At 36.5% G+C, this 24,589-nt stretch overlaps 4 protein-coding genes across 4 annotated transcripts in view; all 4 read right to left on the reverse strand.

Annotated features, from left to right (window-relative positions):
• Positions 1–5,056: 5,056 nt before the first annotated feature.
• Positions 5,057–24,589, reverse strand: part of LOC125808456 (ras-related protein RABH1e) — a 942,753-nt gene continuing 923,220 nt past the window's right edge. The window contains exon 7 of the mRNA XM_049488157.1: positions 5,057–5,070. The gene's annotated coding sequence lies outside the window, so the exon portion shown is untranslated. The remainder of the gene's footprint in view (positions 5,071–24,589) is intronic.
• On the reverse strand, positions 5,989–7,263 carry LOC125808444 (uncharacterized). Its single transcript, XM_049488144.1, has 3 exons — positions 7,000–7,263; positions 6,538–6,726; positions 5,989–6,432 (listed from the first exon to the last, which is right to left on the reverse strand). Exons 1-3 carry the CDS (start codon positions 7,261–7,263, stop codon positions 5,989–5,991), a joined length of 897 nt encoding a protein of 298 aa, XP_049344101.1.
• LOC125808416 (linamarin synthase 1-like) lies at positions 12,911–14,693 on the reverse strand. Its single transcript, XM_049488121.1, has 2 exons — positions 14,197–14,693; positions 12,911–13,842 (listed from the first exon to the last, which is right to left on the reverse strand). Exons 1-2 carry the CDS (start codon positions 14,690–14,692, stop codon positions 12,911–12,913), a joined length of 1,428 nt encoding a protein of 475 aa, XP_049344078.1. The 5' UTR covers position 14,693.
• LOC125808340 (uncharacterized) lies at positions 17,531–19,812 on the reverse strand. The gene is made up of 2 exons (XM_049488058.1): positions 18,175–19,812; positions 17,531–17,637 (listed from the first exon to the last, which is right to left on the reverse strand). The coding sequence occupies exons 1-2, from the start codon at positions 19,810–19,812 to the stop codon at positions 17,590–17,592; spliced, it is 1,686 nt and encodes a 561-aa protein (XP_049344015.1). The 3' UTR covers positions 17,531–17,589.

Genomic DNA, 24,589 nt, shown 5'->3' on the forward strand with positions numbered 1-24,589 from the left:
GTACAAAAAGATATAGTCAAGACACTAGCCGCTGGTCATGCAGGATTTCAATTCTCGGAATCTGGGCAGAACTTGCCCTATGTTGCGTCCCATATTTCCTATCCATAACAGTTAAATTAGAATTTTACATAAACATAAAAGTTGTAGGTATACGAGTTAGCTTTCCAAATCATATTTATTCTCTGCAAACTAAGTTCTAGAGCAAGAGATATGCCTAAAATACCAAAAACTATCCAGCTCAAAAATAGGTTTCGTCACTTACATCCGAAAGGAATGCCATATCCTATCGATTCATATTCAACAAAGCTTCTAATGTATCAAGAAGAGGCACCTAAGTCTACCAAGTCAAGACACACATCACATTATAAAGTTCCTTCACATTCCATCATCATCACATATGAACAATAATAGAGGACACACTTTCAATCACAATACAATAACACTTTAAACAAGATCACCTTGAGATCACATGAACACCTTTATATTCACAACATGATTGCCTTTACTTCATTTGATTCTCATTCAAGTCCTTCACATCCCATTCACATATATAATATCATGTCAACACTTCAATTCCTCATATAATGCCTCCAAGGCCATAAACACAATATATTCAATAAGTAAACACCTCCACCATAAGTGGATCACACATCAATCTATCACAATTCTATATCAATTCTACCTTAACAATGAAGTTAGGTCCACTTACCCTTTTTCCCAAGCCACAATCACCATTCCTCAACTCTCCAACAATTCACAATAGATAAGCATAGATAATAATAGAAGTCAACTATTCAACTCACTCCAAGCATACTTCCATCATCATTCAATCATAAATAATAAACCCATTTCATAAGACAACTTTAGGAAACTTGTCAAGACATGGGTTCATGGAAATTTCTTTCTTAAAACCATCAATAGACACCATTAATAACGTAAATCATAAAAAAAAATCATTTAATGCAAGAACCCATGCTTAGAATCGAAATTAGGATTTTTGTGTTTTTGGAAGAACTTTGAATCATTTGAATTGATCTCCTTGAAAGTAAGAATAATCAAGGATAAAGAATCCCCATACCTCTAAGTTGAAAACCCACGAGAATTGAAGAAGAAGGAACTCAAAATCTTCAATCCTAGCTCCAACTTCTTCTTCTTCTTCTTCCCCTCTTCTTCTCTTCTTCACTCAAGGACCCTAACTCTTACTCTTTTAAAATGGAACAAAAATGATCCACAATCAGCCTAACACAATAATATAACCTCAAAAGAAAAGATTTGTGAAAAGACCAAAATGCCCTTAAATTTCCGGACGGACTCCTTGCTCACTGCCCAACTTTCAAAGGGCATAACTCGCTCATACGAACTCGGAATCGAGCAAACTCGGTGGCGTTGGAAAGATCGTTCCAAGGGATTTCCAAAAATAAATGGAAATACTCCTGGATCATCCTGATCTAGGAGTTATGACTGCTCAAAGTTGGCCAAAAACTCACTGATTTCCCACACTTAACCAAATTTCCAGGTTCTGAACTTTTTCCAAAAGTGACTACTTCCAATTTCAAGCTACTTCATATTCATTTTAAATTGTCGGATGTAACACAATTAAAATGAAATTACATAAAAACCCCTCATAGAATCTCATTATAAAGTCAACACAAAGTCATAGGCTCTTGCTTAACCTATCATTTTCCGAGTCGTTACACCGGCACTCGGAGACTATTGCTGGCCCCAAGCGAACCCTTGGCCTGGCTTTCTTAACTCAGCGGAAACCAACTCAACAGAATAACTCAATGCTATGCAGAGACATAAACAAGTTAAATGATACATATCTGGCCAAAAAGGCATTTCGAGTCTCAAAATAGAATACTTACATATATACATAGATAAGAGACTCAAAACTAACTGACTGACTGTCTATGAAGCCTCTAAAATACTTAGATGGATGTTGGGACAGACCCCGCAACACCCTAATAAACAAAACTAAGAGAACAAAATAACTGAGCCCTCTGGAAGCAAGGAGGCTCACCACTGACTCTAGAGTGCTCAACTGGATCAACGGCGTGCAGAATGTTGATCCTGGGTAGCTGCGTCTGCATCATAAAACGATGTAGGCCAATTGGCATCAGTACATGGAATGTACGAATATGCGAGCTGGACCGCTAAAAACAACTTAAGCTTGAAAAGGGATACAAAAGAGAACTTACCTTGGCTCTGTACAACTCAAGAATAACTGAACTTAATATAAAGCAATGAGACACATGCAATATATAAAGCCTTTGAAACTATTAAAACATGATGTAAAAATCATATTTATAATATCATGAAAATACCATGCTTCCTCTCAAAGTCTACTTGTGCAATGCATGAATGAAGTCCCATACCCCCATCCATACTAAGCAGAACTTATCGAGGAACCAAGCTCTTTTTACTGCTGTGGGAGTTTCTCTAACCGATAACCACCACTATGAAACTAAGTGGTGATACAACGTTTTACCTCACGTTGCCCAAGGACCATCCTATACCTTGCCATCGATATAGGACCTTACTTTAACTTTTGCTTAATGGATCCACTAGCCTAATCTTACGTGATCATCTAAAAAGAATGATACGTCAAGTCCCATGTTGGCGCATGGTTCTTATGGAGAGTTGAGTTAATATGAACTCGTGTCCCCAATTCGGTGCTCAATACTACTCCCAAAAATACTTTGGCTCATGCTTTTAAAATAACTTCTTTCTTTGATTGAGATAATTACTCAAAACTTAGCCCAAAGGCTCTTTTGGAAAACATGGCTCCTTTCTTACTTAAATGTAAAAACATTTAGAACTTCTTTGGGAAGTACATAGTTCCCTAATAACTTTGGAGAAATGGACTCGACTCTTTACTCCTTACTTTACTTAAACTCTTTACTTTTGACTTGACTTGAAACTCTTAACTCAACTTGAAACTTGAAACGACGTTAAGACGTTCAATAACGACTCTTGAAAAGCTTTAAAGACTTGCTTTGACTTGCTTAACTTCTAAGCTTGGTCCTAACTCCACTTGACTTCTAACTTCACTTGACTTGATCCTAACTTTCTTGAATTTAATTATGGATTCAAGGACTTGATTGGTATTTGGAAGGACCCCATGGTGTTTAGGAATGATTTGGGACAGCCAAACTAAAGAAAATCTTCGAACATAAATTCTGAAAACAGTGGAGTCCGCGTCCTGTCCGCGACGCGGAGCAGATTTTGTTCACAGAGGGAACAAGTCCGGGACGCGGACGTGCTCCTCGCAAGCTGCCCGACTTTCTCCTTCACGTTACCAACTCTAAACTTTCTAACTTCAAGGGTTCCAGCCCCAATCACTTAGAAACATGAAATCCCTCAACATTCAATAGATTTCAACTCAAAACCCCAACCGGAAACAAGTCCCAAATCATCAAGAATCTCAACATTTCAATCAACAACAATACCAACAATAATTTCAACAACAACCACAACTAACAACTTTAACAACTTTAACAACTTCAACCACAACAACTCACAACTTTAACAACAAAGCCAATCCTTTCTTAATGAAAAAAAAGGGTTAGGTGTGTGGGGGAAAGGATCACCCAACACTAAAAGCTCACATACCTTGATAGGGATCACCCCCGAAGAAAATCCACGATGATCTCCTTGCTTGATCTCCTCTTCTTCTCTTCTTCTTCTCTCAAAACCCTCACTCTCACTTCTTTTTAAAATGGTAAAACTGATCAAAATGATCAGCCTAGCACATTTATATAACCAAAATAAAAGGCTAGGGAAAAGACCAAAATGCCCTTAATGATTCCCGGACGGATTTCCTTGTCAACTGCCCAACTTTCAAAGGTCATAACTCGCTTATACGAACTCGGAATTGAGCAAACTCGGCGGCGTTGGAAAGACCATTCCGAGGGCTATGCAACCATAACTGGAAACACTCCTAAATCATCATGAGCTAGAAGTTACGACTGATCAAAGTTGGCCAAAAACTCACCTTTTCCATACTTAGCCAAAAATTTTCCAGATTTTTAAATCCTTTCCAAAAAAATGAAAATTTCCAATTCTAGGCCTCTTCAATTATTTCACATTGCTGGATGTTACAATATCTCCCCCTTGGGAACATTCGTCCTCGAATGAGGTTACTTTTACAAAACTAAGGGTGTAACATCAAACTCAAACACCCAACAAGCAATCATGCAAACAACAACAACAACAACATGCCCATTATATATTAAAGAGCACTAAGAAGGAAATTAATACCTTAATCCGCATTCCCTCCGGATTCAAAAATATGAGGATATCTCTTCTTCATGTCCTCTTCGGCTTCCCAAGTGGCTTCCTCAACAAATTGGTTCCTCCAAAGGACCTTGACTGATGCCACATCTTTCGTTCTCAACCTACGAACTTGGCGATCTAAAATCTGAACCGGCACCTCCTCATAAGATAAGTTATCCTTGATCTTAACACTTTCAGTCGGTAGGATCAATGAAGGATCACCTATGCACTTTTTCAACATAGAGATGTGAAATACCGGATGGACCGCTGCTAGCTCTTGTGGTAGCTCTAACTCGTAAGCCACACTGCCGACCCTCTGGACTATGCGATAAGGTCCGATATACCGGGGACTAAGTTTCCCCTTCTTACCAAACCTCATAACCCCCTTCATGGGTGAAACCTTCAAATATACCCAATCACCTACTTCAAACTCTAATGCCCTTCTCCTAACATCAGTGTAGGATTTCTGGCGACTCTGTTCCGTTTTCAACCTCTCTTGAATCACTTTCACCTTCTCCATAGCTTGATGAACTAACTCTGGTCCTATCAACCCTGCTTTACTAACTTCAAACCATCTCAACAAGAGATCTACATCTTCTCCCATAAAACTTCATAACGAGCCATATGGGTGCTAGACTGGTAACTATCGTTGTAAGCGACTCCATGTAAGATAGGTAATCATCTCACTTATCCTTGGAATCAATTCCACAATCCGCCTTGATATCTCCCCCTTGTTCAAAAGCCATCACTGCTTATGAACATGGTCTGAGTCTTTCTCACCTTCTACTTCTGACACTAATGATAACTCGGCCCCGCTCGTCACTTCTATTCCTCATTCTACAAAATCTATAAGTCTGACTCCCAAGCGTGCAAGTCTGTGCACATATTTTTTGCTAACTCTCCCTTTTCTTCTCCAATATGAGCGGTGCTACCCATAGACAACTTTGCTTAAAGAATTCGTAACGACATTAACCTTACCAGGGTGATAAAGAAAACTCATATCATCATCCTTGAGTACCTTAACCACTCTCTTTGTCTGAGACTAAGCCCATTTTAAGTGAACACACCCACATGAACATCATACAACAATGACGCCATATCTTCGAAGCAAAACTACAACAACCAACTCTAGCTCATCACATTACACCCCGATCCGCCTAAACTCGACTATTGATCTCAAATCCATTTTAGATTCAGATACTCAGGATGTACTCAAGAACCAAATATCCTAACTAGGCGGTACTCAACTTCTCTTTTCATTCTTGAAAGTCTTCCTCACAAGCTTTAGACCATTGAAAATTCGTTGTTCCCCGAGTCCACCTTGTCAAATAAAACCCTTTTTTTTTAACAGATCCTTTAACTGCTTGTTCAACTCCTTCAACTCTGCTGGTGCCATTCTATATGGCGGAATAGAGATGGGACGAGTATCTGGAATGAGATCTATGCCGAAATCTATTTCTCTCTCAGGAGGAATTCCAAGTAGATCATCAGGAAAACTTCTGGAAAATCTCTTACTATATGAACTGACTGGAAATGAGGTATCTCAACACTAGAGTCATAAACTCAGACTAAGTGATAGATACATCCCTTCGAAACTAACTTTCTCGCCTTAAGGTACGAAAAGAAACAACCCTTCAGCACTGCTAAACTACTACTCCACTCCATGACTGGCTCACTAGGTTGCTCAGGTATAACATCAAAGTTCATAGCAACCTAAGAAATTTCAAAAGATAAACTTGCTCTGAAGTCTAGTAAAGCATAAATAGCAAAGTCAAAGACTCGAATCATACCAGTGACAACATCTGGCGAATCCTCTTGCTCTTGGCGACTGTTGATTGCGTAGAGGAGGTTTGCCCCTCCACCAGTACTAGAAGTAGCTCCTCTAGGTGTCATCCTGTCTGGTGGGACAACTGAAGAAGATTGGGCCTTACTGCTCAGATTTCCACTACCTTGCCTGCTCTTAGGGCACTCCTTTATGACGTGTCCCTCTTGTCCACACTTAAAGCAACCTGTCTGGCCCTGACGACACTTCCCTGGGTGAGTTCTACCACACCTAGCACATGAAGGAGCCTTACTACCCCTTGGTACTATACTTCCTTGAAGATAGGCAGGTCTAGCCCTGAAATTATAGGAATTTCTTTTATGCCCATCTTTGTTCTCAAGTGCAGGCACACTAGCAGATGGCGGAACAGGTCTCTTCTGTTTTTGTGGGAGGGATGACTGATTAGCATCATTCTTTTGTTGCCTGAACTCGTTCCCTACTATCTTAGCCCTCTTATCCTTAGACTCTTCTCTATCCTTCAACTTATCCTCCCCAACTTGTTGTAAATGAATCATGAATCTTGCTAGGTCAATATCCCCTATCAGCATAGCTGCCTTGCCTTCCTTGCTTGACTGACGAGATAACCCAGCAACATATGAACTCATCCTACTCCTCATGTCAGCAACCATCTCCGGAGCATAGAGGGAAAGTTGTGTGAACTTCTGACTATACTCATGAACACTCATAGACTCCGTATTAAGGGTGAGAAACTCTTTTATCTTTGCCTCTCGTAACTCACGAGGAAAGAAACGCCCCATGAGAGCACTCTCAAACACAACCCAACTTACTGCTGGCGCATCCTCAGCCCTATTCTGTTTCCATTGGTCAAACCAGATTCTAGGGACACCCTTCAATTGGTACGCAACTAGTTCCACCCTCTCCGACTCAGCAACATGCATCACATCAAATATCCTTTTAAGCTCCTCAATGAAATTCTCCAGATTCTCACTAATACTTGAACCTGAGAAGCTTAGTGGGTTCATCCTTAAGAGTTCACGGATTCTTGAAGTATCAACCACTTCGTGTCGATTATCTCTCTGCCCAACATGATAGGTCGCAACTTGACTTAATATCCGGATAGCTTCGCGACGATCAACATACTTGATCTCTTCTTGGGTTTGCACTTCTTGGGCACTTGGTAACTCTTGTTCCTCAACACTCTTCATAGCTGGACGAACTTTGACTGCTCTTCGTGGAGGTATGATCCTCTGAAACACGCGCAAGCACGAATTAGAAAGAAACTTTTTAGAGATAAACTCTAACGCACGAGATGAGTACGAAAGAAATGAGAAATCTTCCTAAATGTTGCAGCCTCCCAATTATAGATGTGGCGCTCTTCACACCGATAACTAGGACTCTACAGACACGGCTTCATAGACTCCCTAGGACTCTTGAACTCTGTGCTCTGATACCAAGTTTGTCACGCCCCGAGCCTACACCCTGGGCGGGACCGGCACTCGGAGACCATTGCTGGCCCCAAGCGAACCCTTGGCCTGGCTTTCTTAACTCAGCGGAAACCAACTCAACAGAATAACTCAATGCTATGCAGAGACATAAACAACTTAAATGATACATATCTGGCCAAAAAGGCAACTCGAGTCTCAAAATAGAATACTTACATATATACATAGATAAGAGACTCAAAACTAACTGACTGATTGTCTATGAAGCCTCTAAAATACTTAGATGGATGTTGGGACAGACCCCGCAACACCCTAATAAACAAAACTAAGAGAACAAAATAACTGAGCCCTCTGGAAGCAAGGAGGCTCACCACTGACTCTAGAGTGCTCAACTGGATCAACGGCGTGCAGAATGTTGATCCTGGGTAGCTGCGTCTGCATCATAAAACGATGTAGGCCAATTGGCATCAGTACATGAAATGTACGAATATGCGAGCTGGACCGCTAAAAACAACTTAAGCTTGAAAAGGGATACAAAAGAGAACTTACCTTGGCTCTGTACCACTCAAGAATAACTGAACTTAATATAAAGCAATGAGACACATGCAATATATAAAGCCTTTGAAACTATTAAAACATGACGTAAAAATCATATTTATAATATCATGAAAATACCATGCTTCCTCTCAAAGTCTACTTGTGCAATGCATGAATGAAGTCCCATACCCCCATCCATACTAAGCAGAACTTATCGAGGAACCAAGCTCTTTTTACTGCTGTGGGAGTTTCTCTAACCGATAACCACCACTATGAAACTAAGTGGTGATACAACGTTTTACCTCACGTTGCCCAAGGACCATCCTATACCTTGCCATCGATATAGGACCTTACTTTAACTTTTGCTTAATGGATCCACTAGCCTAATCTTACGTGATCATCTAAAAAGAATGATACGTCAAGTCCCATGTTGGCGCATGGTTCTTATGGAGAGTTGAGTTAATATGAACTCGTGTCCCCAATTCGGTGCTCAATACTACTCCCAAAAATACTTTGGCTCATGCTTTTAAAATAACTTCTTTCTTTGATTGAGATAATTACTCAAAACTTAGCCCAAAGGCTCTTTTGGAAAACATGGCTCCTTTCTTACTTAAATGTAAAAACATTTAGAACTTCTTCGGGAAGTACATAGTTCCCTAATAACTTTGGAGAAATGGACTCGACTCTTTACTCCTTACTTTACTTAAACTCTTTACTTTTGACTTGACTTGAAACTCTTAACTCAACTTGAAACTTGAAACGACGTTAAGACGTTCAATAACGACTCTTGAAAAGCTTTAAAGACTTGCTTTGACTTGCTTAACTTCTAAGCTTGGTCCTAACTCCACTTGACTTCTAACTTCACTTGACTTGATCCTAACTTTCTTGAATTTAATTATGGATTCAAGGACTTGATTGGTATTTGGAAGGACCCCATGGTGTTTAGGAATGATTTGGGACAGCCAAACTAAAGAAAATCTTCGAACATAAATTCTGAAAACAGTGGAGTCCGCGTCCTGTCCGCGACGCGGAGCAGATTTTGTTCACAGAGGGAACAAGTCCGGGACGCGGACGTGCTCCTCGCAAGCTGCCCGACTTTCTCCTTCACGTTACCAACTCTAAACTTTCTAACTTCAAGGGTTCCAGCCCCAATCACTTAGAAACATGAAATCCCTCAACATTCAATAGATTTCAACTCAAAACCCCAACCGGAAACAAGTCCCAAATCATCAAGAATCTCAACATTTCAATCAACAACAATACCAACAATAATTTCAACAACAACCACAACTAACAACTTTAACAACTTTAACAACTTCAACCACAACAACTCACAACTTTAACAACAAAGCCAATCCTTTCTTAATGAAAAAAAAGGGTTAGGTGTGTGGGGGAAAGGATCACCCAACACTAAAAGCTCACATACCTTGATAGGGATCACCCCCGAAGAAAATCCACGATGATCTCCTTGCTTGATCTCCTCTTCTTCTCTTCTTCTTCTCTCAAAACCCTCACTCTCACTTCTTTTTAAAATGGTAAAACTGATCAAAATGATCAGCCTAGCACATTTATATAACCAAAATAAAAGGCTAGGGAAAAGACCAAAATGCCCTTAATGATTCCCGGACGGATTTCCTTGTCAACTGCCCAACTTTCAAAGGTCATAACTCGCTTATACGAACTCGGAATTGAGCAAACTCGGCGGCGTTGGAAAGACCATTCCGAGGGCTATGCAACCATAACTGGAAACACTCCTAACTCATCATGAGCTAGAAGTTACGACTGATCAAAGTTGGCCAAAAACTCACCTTTTCCATACTTAGCCAAAAATTTTCCAGATTTTTAAATCCTTTCCAAAAAAATGAAAATTTCCAATTCTAGGCCTCTTCAATTATTTCACATTGCTGGATGTTACAAAAATTGTACAAATATAAACGATAGTTATAATACAATTCGAATTTGATATTATACATTACTATAAATTCAATAGTTATTATTCCAGAACAAATATAATACATTTCTAACAATATAAACTAATTTAAATAGTACCGAAATGTTTGATATTTACATATAATACTTATTATATATGTGTATTAAAAATGTTTTAGTTATATATTCACCACATGCATTGAAACATACCTACAATATGCATAATAAATTAAATTTAAAAGGTTTTATAACTGTTATTTGTTTTTTCTCTTATTAACGGTACTAAAAATGTTATAAATGACATAATACATTATTTTTATATTACTATAAATGGGAAAGAGAAATGTTTTAGTTATAAGCTCTGAAAAAAAAAAGGAGATGAAGGAGAGAGGGAGAAAGAGAAAAACGAAAAAAGAAAAGAAAAGAAAAGAAGGGGACTAGAGGAGAGAGATCCAGAAAGAGAAAAACAGAAAAAAAAAAAAAAAAAAAAAGGAAGAAAAAGGGAAGAGAGAGCCATAATGTTATAAATGATAAAATACATTATATTACTCTTTCCGTTTCATAAAGAATGACCTAATTTGATTTTAACACAAAATTTTTTAAAATAAAAAAGACTTTTGAATCTTATGATCCTAAATTAAAGTTATGTTAAATGTACAAAATTACCCTTTAATCTTGTGGCCTTAAACATGACACATGAAAAACTGAAAGTAAAATATTATCAAAAAATAAAAGATCATTCTTTTTGAAACATACGAAAAATAAGTAAATCATTCTTTTTGAAATGAAAGAAGTAATATAAATGGTAATATAAGGTTAATATATATTGTTTATGTAAAATGACCAAGGTAAAATATGGAAAAGAAAGAAGTCAACAGACGCATGAAATTTCTAAAGAAAACTCCAATGTCGGAGAAGAGCTCCCAAGCTCGAAATCGCATAGAAACATGACGATAAGGTACTGTGAAATTTTCGGCAGCTCCAAAGTGTTCTTCTTCATCTATGCGTTCCAATTTGAGAAGTTAAATGAAACTGGTATTTTCATCAAACCCATTCAACCTCGTTACCACAATTGCATCCTACAATAAATTAGGTACCTTTTCTTAGATCTAAATTTCAATGGAATGAATCCCAGAAGAGATCGATACCACCATTGACATTTTAATCTTCAGAAAGATCTCTAATTTGAAACGTTTTTGGGGTTGAAATCGAACTACTTCAGGGCGATTATGCTTCTTCTGTTCATGCTTGTCAAAGATGTACGAAATCTTCTAGAGGAACAGAGATATGACTGGAGCTCTGCAAATCTATATTAACACCTTAGTCTTTACACGGATTGAACCCACATAGGTTAATACCACTATTTTAAGAGAAGAGTCTCAAAACTAGAGAAAATTATTAAAATTAGTGACATAAGTGACATAAGTGAATAAATACTAAACGAGATTTAAAAAAGTCTTCCTACTATTACCTGTGAGTCTTGGTTTCATACCATCTGTAACACCTCAAAGCTCTCACTAGATACATCATATACTAACCAACAAAAATTAATTCAGACTTTACAAAGTACATTAATATGTCTTTTTAACACAGTATTAGTATTCATAACATAAAGATGTACCAGAAGCTATGACTATCTAAGTTGTGAACCTTGTAGCAACGGAGTGCCTGATTCTCATGTTTGGTAGACTTTGCTTATTAAGATTGATAATCTTTTTGTCTTTACTTATTGGAACTTCTTAAACCCAATTATCTATTCATTTTAATCTATAATGACTTATTCATAACTGACAATCATTTGACCATCATTGTGTAATGATTGGCCATGTTTTTGCAAGTCCAAAAACGTTACTGCAAGTATGAATTTGCAGATTGAAATCCTTTTTTTAATTCTTCTTTCACAACCCAACAATGATGTTAATGCTCATCATCCAAACCATTCTGTTCTTTATATTCAATGATATTAGGTTATGATTATTTCATAACTAAACCTCCAATAATTCTCGATCATCATTATACCATAATCTATCCATGAACTTGTCTTCCAAATCCGACAAAATTAAACACTAGCAATATCAAATATGACTTGAGTTCCCCCTTCAAATAATGTTATAAATAATTGATGTCTTTTTCTTCATTGAAATCAATAATTTATCTCTTCGAATTGAAGCTGTTTATGAAATCTCAGTTATCTGACAATGAAATCTTTAATGTTGCTGACTTCTGTTTGAAGATTAAGAAAATAATAATCCTACTTTCTACTCAGCCAGAACAACGCAACAAAAAAAAAGAAGAGATAATAGGGTTGACCCACATCTTTATTATTATTATTATTATTAGGGATAAAGATTTGAAAAATATCCCAACTTTGATCGGATTTGTTGTTGCGATACTAAACTTTCATGAGGACCTATTACCTTCCTAGACTATTTAATATCATATTTTTAAAATACGGTATTAAATAGTCTAGTGAGTAATAGATTCTCATGAAAGTTTAGTATCACAACAACAAATTCGACCAAAGTTGGGTTATTTTTCAGACCCTTATATAAGGGTTAAAATTATCAATGAACCATTCATTTAAACTTACACCCTAGTCGTAATATGGTGCTTAGAGCCACAAGTAATTCAAAGCAATGCATGATCTGGCATGACACTATGATTTACATAAACAATAACTGAGGATAGCTGAATGTGGAAGTTAAAATGAAATAATTGAGTAGTCTGAAATATAAAACTTAATACTCAAGAGTGAGTTTATTTGAAAACAAGGTAAAGCTCATATGTCTATCTCGAAGCCTCTACTAACATTCAGCTCTGTATTCTTTTACTGATTCAGATAATTTTTTATTTAATGGAAACAAAATTAGCTAACTCTTGCTGATTAGGCTTTTCTCCTGCTTAGAAATTGTTTGTTTAAAAGGATGAAGTTTTTCATTCAATGCTATTCCCTGTTAAGAAGAAGTTTTTCCAAGAATGTATCAAAATGTTTCCATGAAGGCCCTCCAATATCAATTGCTTCTGCTGCTTTCTTCTTCCACTCCAACGCCCTGCCTTTCAACTCCTTACCTTTTTCACCTTCCAACATATCCTTAATAATTGCTTCAATTTCTTCGCGCTTGACATCTTGATTGACTTCGACACCTATTCCCCACTCTGCACAAGCATATCGACAATTTGTTTGTTGCTCAGCAAAGAATGGCCAGCAAATTAGAGGAACCCCGGAACCTATGCTTTCAATCATAGAGTTCCATCCACAATGTGTTAGAAAAAAGCCAATAGATGGATGGGAAAGAACTTGATTTTGTGGGCACCAGCTTGCTAATAATCCGCTGTCTTTAATCTCTTCAAGAAACTCATCAGGCAACACGGCTGAATCCCCCATCACTATGTCGGGCCTAACGATCCACAAGAATGGGTGCTTGCTATTGGCAAGTCCCCACGCAAATTCTTTCAGGTGATGGTCTGACATTAAAGTCATACATCCATAATTCACATAAATTACTGAACTTTGTTCCAGTTTATCTAACCATTCAAGACATTGAAATTCTTCTTTCCATAAACTTGGCCTAAATGAGCTCAATTTGCTTTCTGGGATAGTTTTTTCCATCAATGAAAGTGGACCTGTAACATAAATATTTGGGAATCTAGCCTCAATTGCTTCTAGGACTTCGCGTTCCAATTCAGTGAATGTGTTGATGATCATTGCAGAAGATTTCAAGCTATTTTGTGCTTCATCGCCTAAATAGTTTAACAGAATATCATCTGGATCAGTAGTCCTGATAAAGCTTGGCAAGTCCTTCAACCTAATGTTGCTCATTCCTGGAATCCCATCGACAATTGTATCCAGTGTACCATCCTCCATGAAACTGTCATCTGTTCCACAAATAGCTTTTCACATATATATAGTTTCATATCGAAAATATTGAATTCATATGAACTTATTATCTGTAAGCTCCATCTGCATCGGTTTCAAATTGTTTGTTTGGTTGTGAATTGTCACAGAGTTGAACTAAGTAAATAAGACTTTTAAATCTTATGGTCTTAAACTAAAGACATGTAGAATGTACCAAAATGTTCTTTAATCATGTGGTCTTAAATATGTCTTATGGAAAGTTAGAATTAAAGAGAAGAAAAGAAAAGAGCCATTCTTTTTAAACTGACTAAACAGAAAAATAAAACAAACAATTTGAAATGGAGGGAGTATGAGGTTGAGGTCTGAGGACGAACCTTTAAACGGGATAATCCCTCTTCTTCTTAGTTCATCAAATTGAAGGTATCCCATATAACCACAAGCTGAGGCTGTCCAAAATTGGACATCAAGGATGCCAAATTCTTGTGCTGCCTTAATGGCAAAGCTCATCATCCCATCTGATATTATACAAGAAATTGGTGGAATGACAGGTGATGAAATAAGCTTTGATAGTAAATCCCGAAAAGGAGTCAAGCAATTCTTCCTTATCGAGTCACATAAAAAAACAGGATCTTGAGTTGCATGGCGATCTGATGGTGGCAATCCTTCCGGGATAGTTTCAAATTTGAAATCCTGGAAGCTTTTCTCAAAGTCAGGGCCTTGGGATTGGATTAGACGTCTATGGTTATATTCAGTGTTGACAAATGTTACATAGAAACCTCTTGAGTGCAAAATTTTGGCTAATTTCATGAATGGTATTACATGACCTTGTACAGGAAATGGTACACACACTGCATGAGGCGTCTTGTCCATGTTTAGTACAAGGATTTTGTTTCTTTTCACTTGTGGACTAATATTGTCGATTGAGTCCCATTTTATACTCCAACTAGGGGCGTTCTCGGGTAAATATTATCCAAGTTGAAAAATTGAACTAAATCGATTTTATTTGGGTTTGATTTTACATTTTTAAAAATGGCATAATACATATATTAGACCCTAAACTTGGCTTCAAATTTTAACTTTGACCTTCAACTTTTATAGTGCACAAATAGGCACTTTAACTATCCAACCTTTTAATAGATAAACACGCGAGTCCTACCTGGCAAAATGCGTGATATGCACGAATTCTGCGCGAGTTGGGAGTTATTTTCGAGGCCCACAACGGTAAAAAAATGCTGAAATGACAATCCTACCCTTAATGAATCCCTTTTATATATATTTCTTTATATTTCCAAATCAAAATCTCATTTCTCTTTTCCTCCTCTTTCAAACCAAGTTTTTTCCTCTCTTTAAAACGATTTGTGCTCATATTTAGTGCAAATGGATTCTAATTTTTTTTGTCATTGTGGAAAAAGAGCTATAATGAAGATTTCTTGGTCTGCAAACAATCCAGGTCGTTGGTTTCTTGGATGTGAAGATGGTCGGGTATGGTTTCGTTTAAAACATCTTTTTTGGTTTAAATTTTAGTTCTCAAGATTCAATTTTGATAGTGAATTTGTTCTTCTTAAACAGGTTGGATGCAAGTTTTTTAGGTGGTGTGAACTTGATTATACTGAACACGCTAGAATTGCTATTTCGGGATTACAAAAGAGGATAAAAAAACATGATGAAGAAAAGGAAAAGATTAGGAGGAAATATCGAGTTTTGTTGATCATTGTGATACTATCTTGGATTTATAGAGAGTTCTTTATGTAGTAAATGTTATGTAGATTGGTTGAAAAAGTTATGCCAGAATCGTTTTGTTCGTAAAGTAGTTTTCTTTATGGGTTAGCGGCTACCACTATCTATTGTAAGCAATCAAAATAATGGATGTGAAATGCACTATTTTAGAGTTGGCAGCAGTTTGTCTCTCAACATTAGTTTTAATATTCATCACTTTTACAACTTACAAGGACATTACTTAGCATGATTCATACACTTTCATACTAGCATGATTCACACACTTTCATACATAGTAAACACCTAACATCAAGGCAGCCTAACATCAATCATAACAAACACCAAAAGACTTCACAAAACATAACTTAATATCCATTAAACTAGGACAACTAAATACCCTCCAAAGATTTGTCTATGCAAACATACATCAAAATGATTAGTAATTGGAGTATGCCTTTACAAACATTTATCAAAATAAACAAAAACAAAGACCTCCTAGATCAACATTTATACACATCATTAACACTTTAAACTCTTATGGAACCCACTTGCCCTTGGATTTGCTTTGCACCTTTTTCTTTGACAATTGTTGAAGTTGATTTCTAGTCATTGCATCTTTTCCTTTCCATTTCAAACCAGGTGGCTTGAATCCAAGATCAACATTTGTTTGTGATGCATCTTTAAATGCTATCCCTGTTCCACTTGAGATAACCCTTTCACTTGATCTTCCTGGCTACATAATTCATAGGGCATTATTTAGTATACCTAAATAAAGATGTAAGAAAATAAATTAAAGAAGGCAATATACATACGTTAATCACTTGTCTTCCAGTTTGTATGTCTGTGTAAACACCAAATCCCACATCTCTTGTTCTTTTTCTTCCAACTGAAGGAGCTGGTGGCATTCCAACTGAAGACGGTGGTGGCATTCCAACTGAAGAAGATGTTGCACTTGCAATTGGCTCCTTTTTTTTCCTTCCTTTAACCTTTGAAGTATCTGCACATAAAGAAGAGGCATTTCTAGTGCTAGGCTGCCTCAATGGTGGTTGTGAAGGCTGCCTCACTGGTGGTTGTTGAAAAGGCCTTGCAGGCTGTTGTGTGGGCTGTTGAGAGGGCTATAAAGACACAAAATTAGAAGTATAAAACTAATTAAAACTTACAAGAAATACAGAAATTCTTACCACTGATTTACAAGTTCTTTTGTTATGCCCAACTTGATGGCATTTGGAACATGACATCTTCACTCCATTCTTTGATGCTTTCCCCCACTTCTTTTTTCTCGGTTCATCTTTATCTTTTCTTCTACATCTACCTGGTCTTCCAGGCATCGGCTTCACTTCAGGAGGCTCAACTGGTGGGTTATTGGTGTCAGGCCACATTATCATATTGGAGATGGGTTGTAAGAAGTACTTATAAGCTCGTAGGAATGTATCTTTTTTGTACCAATGTTCCACATAATCTTCTGGTTCTTGCCCAATGTGATATAAGGCACAAACTGCATGTTGGCAAGGTATGCCCCTCAACTGCCACAACCTACAACTACATGTCTTTCTAGTCATGTCAATTATGTGTCTATACTCTCCTTCTTGAATTTCAAATCCAATGTCATGATTCCAATTCACCCTTAATGTCCTACCAATCTCTTTGTTTTCTTCTAAAATCAATCTTGCCATAGGTGAAATGTCACCGATCCAAGTATCTATAAACTTAATCATATCTCCATGCCTATCCATCATTTTATGTCTAATATCTTCAAGCATACTAATCACAGATTTATGTCTAGGACCAACAATCCATGAATTAAATGTTTCACACATATTATTTTCCACCACATCACACTTTGATCTTTCACTAAATAAAGCTCTACACCAATATTCTTTGTTATATCCAAGCAACGCCTCACATATTCCATCACCCAATTTTCCCAAATATTCAAATTCATCTCTCAATTTAACCTCAAAGCTAGCTTTTTCACACCTCCAAAATGCTTTTCTCCTTTCCTCACCTCTCAATCTTTTTTGCCAGTTTGCCCAAATATGTCTTGCACACATTCATCTTTCAGCATTAGGAAGTAAGACTTCAACTGCTACCTCAAGACCCTAAGAAATATTAAATCAATAACTTTAAGACACACTTCACTTACTTCACACACTAAGTGAATAGCTGCATGTTTTGCAACCTTTTAGACAGAATATTTTGCAACTTTTTATTACAAAGTGATTCAACAAACTACCCACAAATAAATAGCACAAGATCAAGATGCAAAAAATAGAATGAATCAACTCATCATACTTAATTATCCCTTTACAGTGACATAAAGTCATTCTACATGATAAAATTGTGAGTTTGCAACATCATTCCCATACAGACCAATTGCACCAAAAACAGAATGCCAATCCTGCGCAAATGACTGATTGCAAAAACAGTTGACAAAATTAATCATGTCTTCATGATGTTAAATCTTTTGCAGTAACACAGGGCAGTAACACAAAACAGTAACACAGGGCAGTAATACATGGCAGTAACACAGGGCAGTAACACAAAACAGTAACACAGGGCAGTAATACAGGACAGTAACACAGGGCAGTAACACAAGACAGTAAGCTGCAATAAATAAACAAAGGCAGAATAAATACCTTTTGCATGTCAGACATGACTATTATGCCACTTCCATCACCAAGTTGCAAGTCTTCAATGAGATAGCTTAAGAACCAACTCCAAGAGTGTTTAGTTTCTTGATCAACCACTGCCCAAGCTATTGGATACATTTGATTGTTTCCATTTTTTCCAACAGCTACTAATAATTCTCCTCTACAAGCACCCTTCAGAAAGCATCCATCCAATCCTATAATCTTCCTACAACCTTCCAGCCATCCATTTTTCAATGCAGCAAAGCAAACATAGAAATATTTGAACAAGTGTAAGCCATGGACTGTTTCATTATCAGTTCTAACCCAACAAGAACTCCCAAGATTTGTACTCTTAATCATGTCAGCATAGTCTAACAACCTTGAAAACTCAAGCTTCCAATCACCCAAGAACTTGGCAATAACATTCATTTTTGCCCTGAAACATATTGATCTTCCCACTTTTAAGCCCCATTCTTTTTTTAGTGTCTCTTGAAGCTTATGAACTCTCATGTCAGGTTGAGATATTATTCTATCCCTCATCTTCATTTCCACATATTTGGCTGTGTACAACCTGTTCTTATTCTTTGAAATACATCTATGAGCAGGATAGTATTTCTTCACAAAAAAATTTCCAGAATCTTTATCCAAGCTTGCAAAGATTTCCCATTTACACTTCCCTTCACATTTTACCCTAACTCTATAAGGTTCATTGGGCTTAAGCCTTAACTGAACCTTATGTTGAACAGCATAATCAGCAACAACCTTTCTAAATTGAGTTGCACTCTCAAATATCATACCCAACTCAAAGAAAGAAACGGATGAAGAAGAATCATACCTCAATTTGTTGCTTTTTCTTCTTGAAGGTAAATCAACACCTGGTTGTGCTAGAACATCTAGCTCCTCATCACTATCTTCACTTGGTTCATCTGATGAATCAATAAACACTTCATCACCTCCCAATTTCCCATTAAATTTGGCTGCCTTATTGGTGAAGATATTCTCAAATCCCTTATCTATGCCAACTTCTCCAAGCTCAACACCTTGATCCTTTGAGAGTTTTTTAGTTCTCTTTTTTTGCTTTGCAGCTTCATTTTGTTTGTCTTCCCTAAGTTTTTCTCTAAAAGCTCTCAATTCTTCATCAACTTCACTATCATCCTGATCTGGAACATCATCTAAGTTATCCTCTTCAAAGTTAAGAGAATCATCATTTTCTTTATCTAATGGTTGTTCAACTTCACCTTCCCCATTTATACCATGTTCAATGTGTGAAACCCTAGAGCAATTTCCCAATTCTTGATTATTATTTTCAACAGAAAATGGTCCCAAAGTAGGTGTAGCAGTGGACCCCCCCTTTTTAACAGTCATATGCTTCAAAAACAACTTAAAAAATGACCCACTCCACAAATCTTTAACAAAGTTATATAGTTGGCTGTCACTTTCTATCTTGACAAAATTATGGGTAATAGGGTCTTCAGTAAAAAAAGCATCAACTTCATCATATCCAATGTCTTTTGCATACGATTTCAGTTCGGTCAAAGAGAAGTGGTCCTTATCTATGCTAAATACGATGTTTCCCAATTTCGACACATATTGACCTTTATAAATGCGACCTCCATGGTGAAAAATAGCTATAATATGACCCATATGTATAAAGCTATAAGAAAATAACTATTTTACATTAACGGTGATAAAAAGATTCAACTTTGTATCAAAGATAAACTTTCAAAAGGGCAAATTTAGGCATACCTGAACAGATGAACATCAACTTCCCCAAAAATCTTGAACGATTTTCCCCCTTTGATTCCCAAATTTTGATTCACTTGCTGACCTAGGGTTTTCACTTTCACTTTGAGATGATTTTGAATTGTGTACGTGAAATGAACAGATGGAATGTTTTAACCCTTCTTTATGAATTGAAATTAATTAATTTATTTTTTAGTTCTAAAATTGACATGTAAAATGTTTAATTAGTTGGCAGTCATTGATTGGCTCACTAATACACGTGGAAGCGTTTGCATTTCACGCACTTTGGTCCAAAAATCGCGGGTTTATTTATTAAAAGTCTGGATAGTTAAAGTGTCTATTTGTGCACTGTGAAAGTTTGAGGTCAAACTTAAAATTTGAAGCCAAGTTTAGGGTCTAATATATGTATTATGCCTTTAAAAATTGATAATATTTCATTTAGTTTTGATTTGGTTCAAAAAAAACCTGAACAAATAACCGAACCGATCCAAACCAATAAACTCAAGAGGAGAACATTTATCTTGTTGGTTTCATATATATAGATGTCATAGAGTGTCAGTGTCACTTCCTTGTCTAGGCCAATAGTGATGAATTTTGGAGCTTTATTCATAGTAAGTTCAGTGATAAGAGGTTTTGTAATACTAGTCGTTCTAACTGACTGGTGAACGCCCCCAACTCTAACGTTGGCACTGTTTCATTTCATAATGCTCTCAGACTTTTATAATCTTTGTTCATCTTTTGTTTTGCTTCTTATGCCAACAATTTGTATGACTATTCCAACAAATATCTTAAATTTCAGATAGCATAATCACTCAGCAACTATAAGATCTTTAGCTATCCGTAGGTGTCATATATAACTTGTTTTGCGTCTTTCTTTTCGGATCAAATCTATTGGGTATATAAAATAATCAATTCTTTATCACTAGTGTATAACAACAAAAGAAAGAAGTAATATGTGGATCGATTTAACATACAGATTGAGTACTAATTTTTAATTTAAGTTGATGTCTTAGGGGAAGTGTTGTTTTTTTTGTGGAGGAGAATTATATTGAAAGTTGAGGATAGGTGGAATTGATTTCCAAATAGACATGTATGGGAATCTTCATTGATTTTCAATAATCATATCTATCTTTCTATATTACTAGATAGGCATGTGCCTGTGCTTAGCACGGCCCAACACTGCAACTTATATTTATATACAACTAGTTATGGAGACTTGCGAAGCACGTGAGTCCTCTGAACACATTATTACGATTTGAGTTATATATGTCAAAATCACATTGTAATGAGTATCACAAACTATTCAAAAAAAAATAAAATTAAAATAGATGAACTATCAACCTATTCTAATAACATCTTTATTGTATGTCAAATGATTAGACAATCGATGAATCTACAAGATTTGGACAACACAACTTGATTGGGTAACTAAAATTAATACTGAGTTAAATTTTTATGATATTAGGTCCAAACATGTGATATATTAATATGAACAAAAATTAATATACAAAAATGATTAAATGTGTCACGCCCCAGATTCAAGGGCACAACTGGCTCCTAATGCCAGAACTCAGGCTCGAGCCGACCATGCAGAACCATTTGCTATTAGCGCATGACAGCCACAAACAGTCAAGAAAATAAATACGTATATCTCAGCTTAAAATTAAGCCCTCGGCCGGTAAGGCCCCTGTCAATTGATTTATAAAAGAAACAACTCCCACGAAACCATATAAATAAATAGCCAACTAGCACAAAAATCTTGGTTGGGCTGTCGAGGCCACCATGATATCTGTACCAAAACAAAAAGCAGGTATATAGTAATACAATACATCAAACAACTCACAAGTTTCTCCAAACTAACAACATAGGCTAGCATGGCCATAACGTAGCTATAAACCCCACACACTAGTCTGCAAGCCTCTAAGAGTAGTAAAGATTGGTGGGACAGGGCCCTAGCCTACCCATGATAATATATACAACAAAAGGTAACAAACCTCCCAACTCTGGCAGCTCCGGAGGAAAGGGGCTGACCAACCGGATAAAAGTCAATCCTGCTGCTGAGGAGGTCTACTCGGTCGTCTGTCCGGACCTGCATGCATGAATGCAGCGCCCCCAAGGCAATGGGGCATCAGTACAAAATAATGTACAGAGTATGAAAGGCAATAGACTATGATGAGGTATCCTGATATACTGGAATAATCTGATAAATAAATCAAGGATAAGATAACTGTATTGACCTGCTCCTAAATCTAAAGTTATCAAAAATAGTAAAACCACCACCTAACCAAGCCCCTATAAGCTCGGCAGGTACAAACAGCACACAAGACCACCTACTCAGGCCCCCATAAGCCCGGAAGGTGCCAATCAACCTATATATCCCTATCGATAGTCCCCTAGCCCCGCATGCAGTCACAACGCCCTCTTAGGAATCAACATAGCTTATAGACAACTCATAGCCCTCTTAGGCAACAACATAGCCCTGTAGGAAGCACATAGCCTTCTTAGGCGTCAATATATATCCCTGTAGGCAACTCATAGCCTTCTAGGCATCAATAGAGTCCTGTAGGTAGCTCATAGCCCTTCTATGCATTAATATAGCCCCGTAGATAACTCATAGCCCTTTTAGGCGTCCATATAGCCCTGTAGGCAGAACATAACCCTTCTAGGCATAGATCGCATTCCTGCAACTAACCACAATAGCCCAAAGGCAACAATAACAATCCAACAGCTAAAAGCGAGCAATTTAGTTATAAGCAACCTATACAAATAGCCTCTAAGTCGTGTCCAACATACGAATGCTACTACTGAATAAGAATCCCGATAAGAGAGGATTATACACATTCGAGCAGCCAACAATCAACAATAATGGCTACAAGTATAACAATGATAACAACTCAATTACATTGCTCCTAAGCTTTAAGGAAACATGCCATAGGAAGAGAATAGCCTTAACATACCTTTTTCGCTAAATTCACGTGGCCTAACGACTTTAACTCATAACTCCCTCGATACTACAACAAAGTAGGACCATAATCAACATACAAAAACAAAAGATACCATGACAATATGATAAAAGATATGTATTTCCATCGCAAATTGATGTTTGCTGCTTATAAAAGCTATAGTCAATGAAAGAAGGGTCTTACCTCGATCTTAGGTTCGTAATTCGCCTCAAAACCTTCAAATATATTCAAACCCTTGCTGTCCCAACACTAAAGTGCGATATGCTATGCAATCGATAAAACAAATTATACCACGATGTGAGCCCAACGCGTAGAACAACTTTCGTCAAGGACTTAAGTCGAGAAAATCTATATTTCACTTGATCCTAGAAATGGATTTCTCTAATTTCTCTGTTTTTTAGCTTAAAAATGGAGAAAAAGGTTGAAGGAGAAGATATATGTAACATTCCACCGACTTAGGGCCCCACCTCACGTGCCTGCTTGCACAGTCCCACGAAAATGCGAATATCTCTCTATTATGAATTTGTATGAACGAACGGTTTGATGCGTTGGAAACTAGACTCGTATACCTTCGATTTCATAGCTCGCAGGGACCATAACTCTTAATAGATTGGGAGAAAATATCCGAGACATTTGATTCAAATTTCAGACAAATCTTTAAAAAGGAATTTACGGTAACTTTCGCCAACTTTTATTTTGTCACTTACCTAACTTCAAAACTTGAGATACCACACTTGAACACTTAAAATATCACATAACACATCGTTTTTAATTTATTACTCACCCTCCTTGTCTTTCCACGAAGATACGAGTTCATTTAGACGTTTTGAAAAGTCGGGGTGTTACAAAATGATTCCGATTTGATTGCAAAAGGAAATTTCTACATTCCTTATACTCGATAGTTATCTTCTATTATATCATCCAATGACTTTTGAACTTTTAAAAATATATACAGGCAATGATTCATATAAGGGATATAAACGTTTGATATATATATATATAATGAATAGAACATGCAAAAGAGAACACTAAAACCCAATTATGTAGTCGGGGAAATAGCTAAAACACTTGCATAATATAATTTAGCTAGATATATATCAAACATTTATATCCCTTATATGATTTTTTTTTGTACATGATGTATTAAACACCTTGAGTTTTAAGGGAGACATGTATACATCCCAAATTATGTGACAGTCTTGGCTAATCGAGAGTCAATTCGATTAATTTTATGAAATTAAGTTGGATCAAATTAACTCAATATTATAAAATAAAAAATATATATATTCGAAAAATTATACAAAAAGTATTCTAAGTTGTAATTTTTAAAATATTAATTAAATTTTATATAATTTAAATTTCAAGAAATGAAAAATATCACACAAATTGAGCGGAGAAACTAACAATTTTGTATTTGATGTTGTAACACTCTTCTATTATTCGTACCAAATTATTGCTAAAGCTCTTGTGAATCTTCTTTTGCAATTAAACAGGTTTTACAATTGTATTAAGAAGAAAACATGAATAATGATGAAATATGAAAAAACTAACGAAAATTATAAACCCAATATACATAAAATATGAGCTGTAGAGGAAAAATTCATTTATAAACTAATAGAGAAATAGTAACAGTTACTGGAAAATTTCACACTTCTTCCATAAAGTTTGGAACAATTGATTGTGGGTTCAGTTTTGTTTTGTTAGAAACTTTTAGT

Source organism: Solanum verrucosum, unplaced genomic scaffold, assembly GCF_900185275.1.
Source record: "Solanum verrucosum unplaced genomic scaffold, falcon-dt-bn FXZP01000112.1, whole genome shotgun sequence".
Classification (NCBI taxonomy): domain Eukaryota; kingdom Viridiplantae; phylum Streptophyta; class Magnoliopsida; order Solanales; family Solanaceae; genus Solanum; species Solanum verrucosum.

Excerpts from the sequence above, each read along its gene's own strand:
- LOC125808444 (XM_049488144.1), bottom strand. The coding sequence starts at position 7,263 with ATGAAGAGTGTTGAGGAACAAGAGTTACCAAGTGCCCAAGAAGTGCAA. Across the intron at positions 6,727-6,999 it reads AGCTTAAAAGGATATTTGAT|ATGGTTGCTGACATGAGGAG; the intron begins GTGATGCATGTT and ends TATGCTCCGGAG. Across the intron at positions 6,433-6,537 it reads AGGATAAGAGGGCTAAGATA|AACAAAGATGGGCATAAAAG; the intron begins GTAGGGAACGAG and ends CCTGCACTTGAG.
- LOC125808416 (XM_049488121.1), bottom strand. The coding sequence starts at position 14,692 with ATGGACAAGACGCCTCATGCAGTGTGTGTACCATTTCCTGTACAAGGT. Across the intron at positions 13,843-14,196 it reads AGGGATTATCCCGTTTAAAG|ATGACAGTTTCATGGAGGAT; the intron begins GTTCGTCCTCAG and ends TTTGTGGAACAG.
- LOC125808340 (XM_049488058.1), bottom strand. The coding sequence starts at position 19,812 with ATGGGTCATATTATAGCTATTTTTCACCATGGAGGTCGCATTTATAAA. Across the intron at positions 17,638-18,174 it reads TCATGTCTGACATGCAAAAG|GGTCTTGAGGTAGCAGTTGA; the intron begins GTATTTATTCTG and ends AATATTTCTTAG.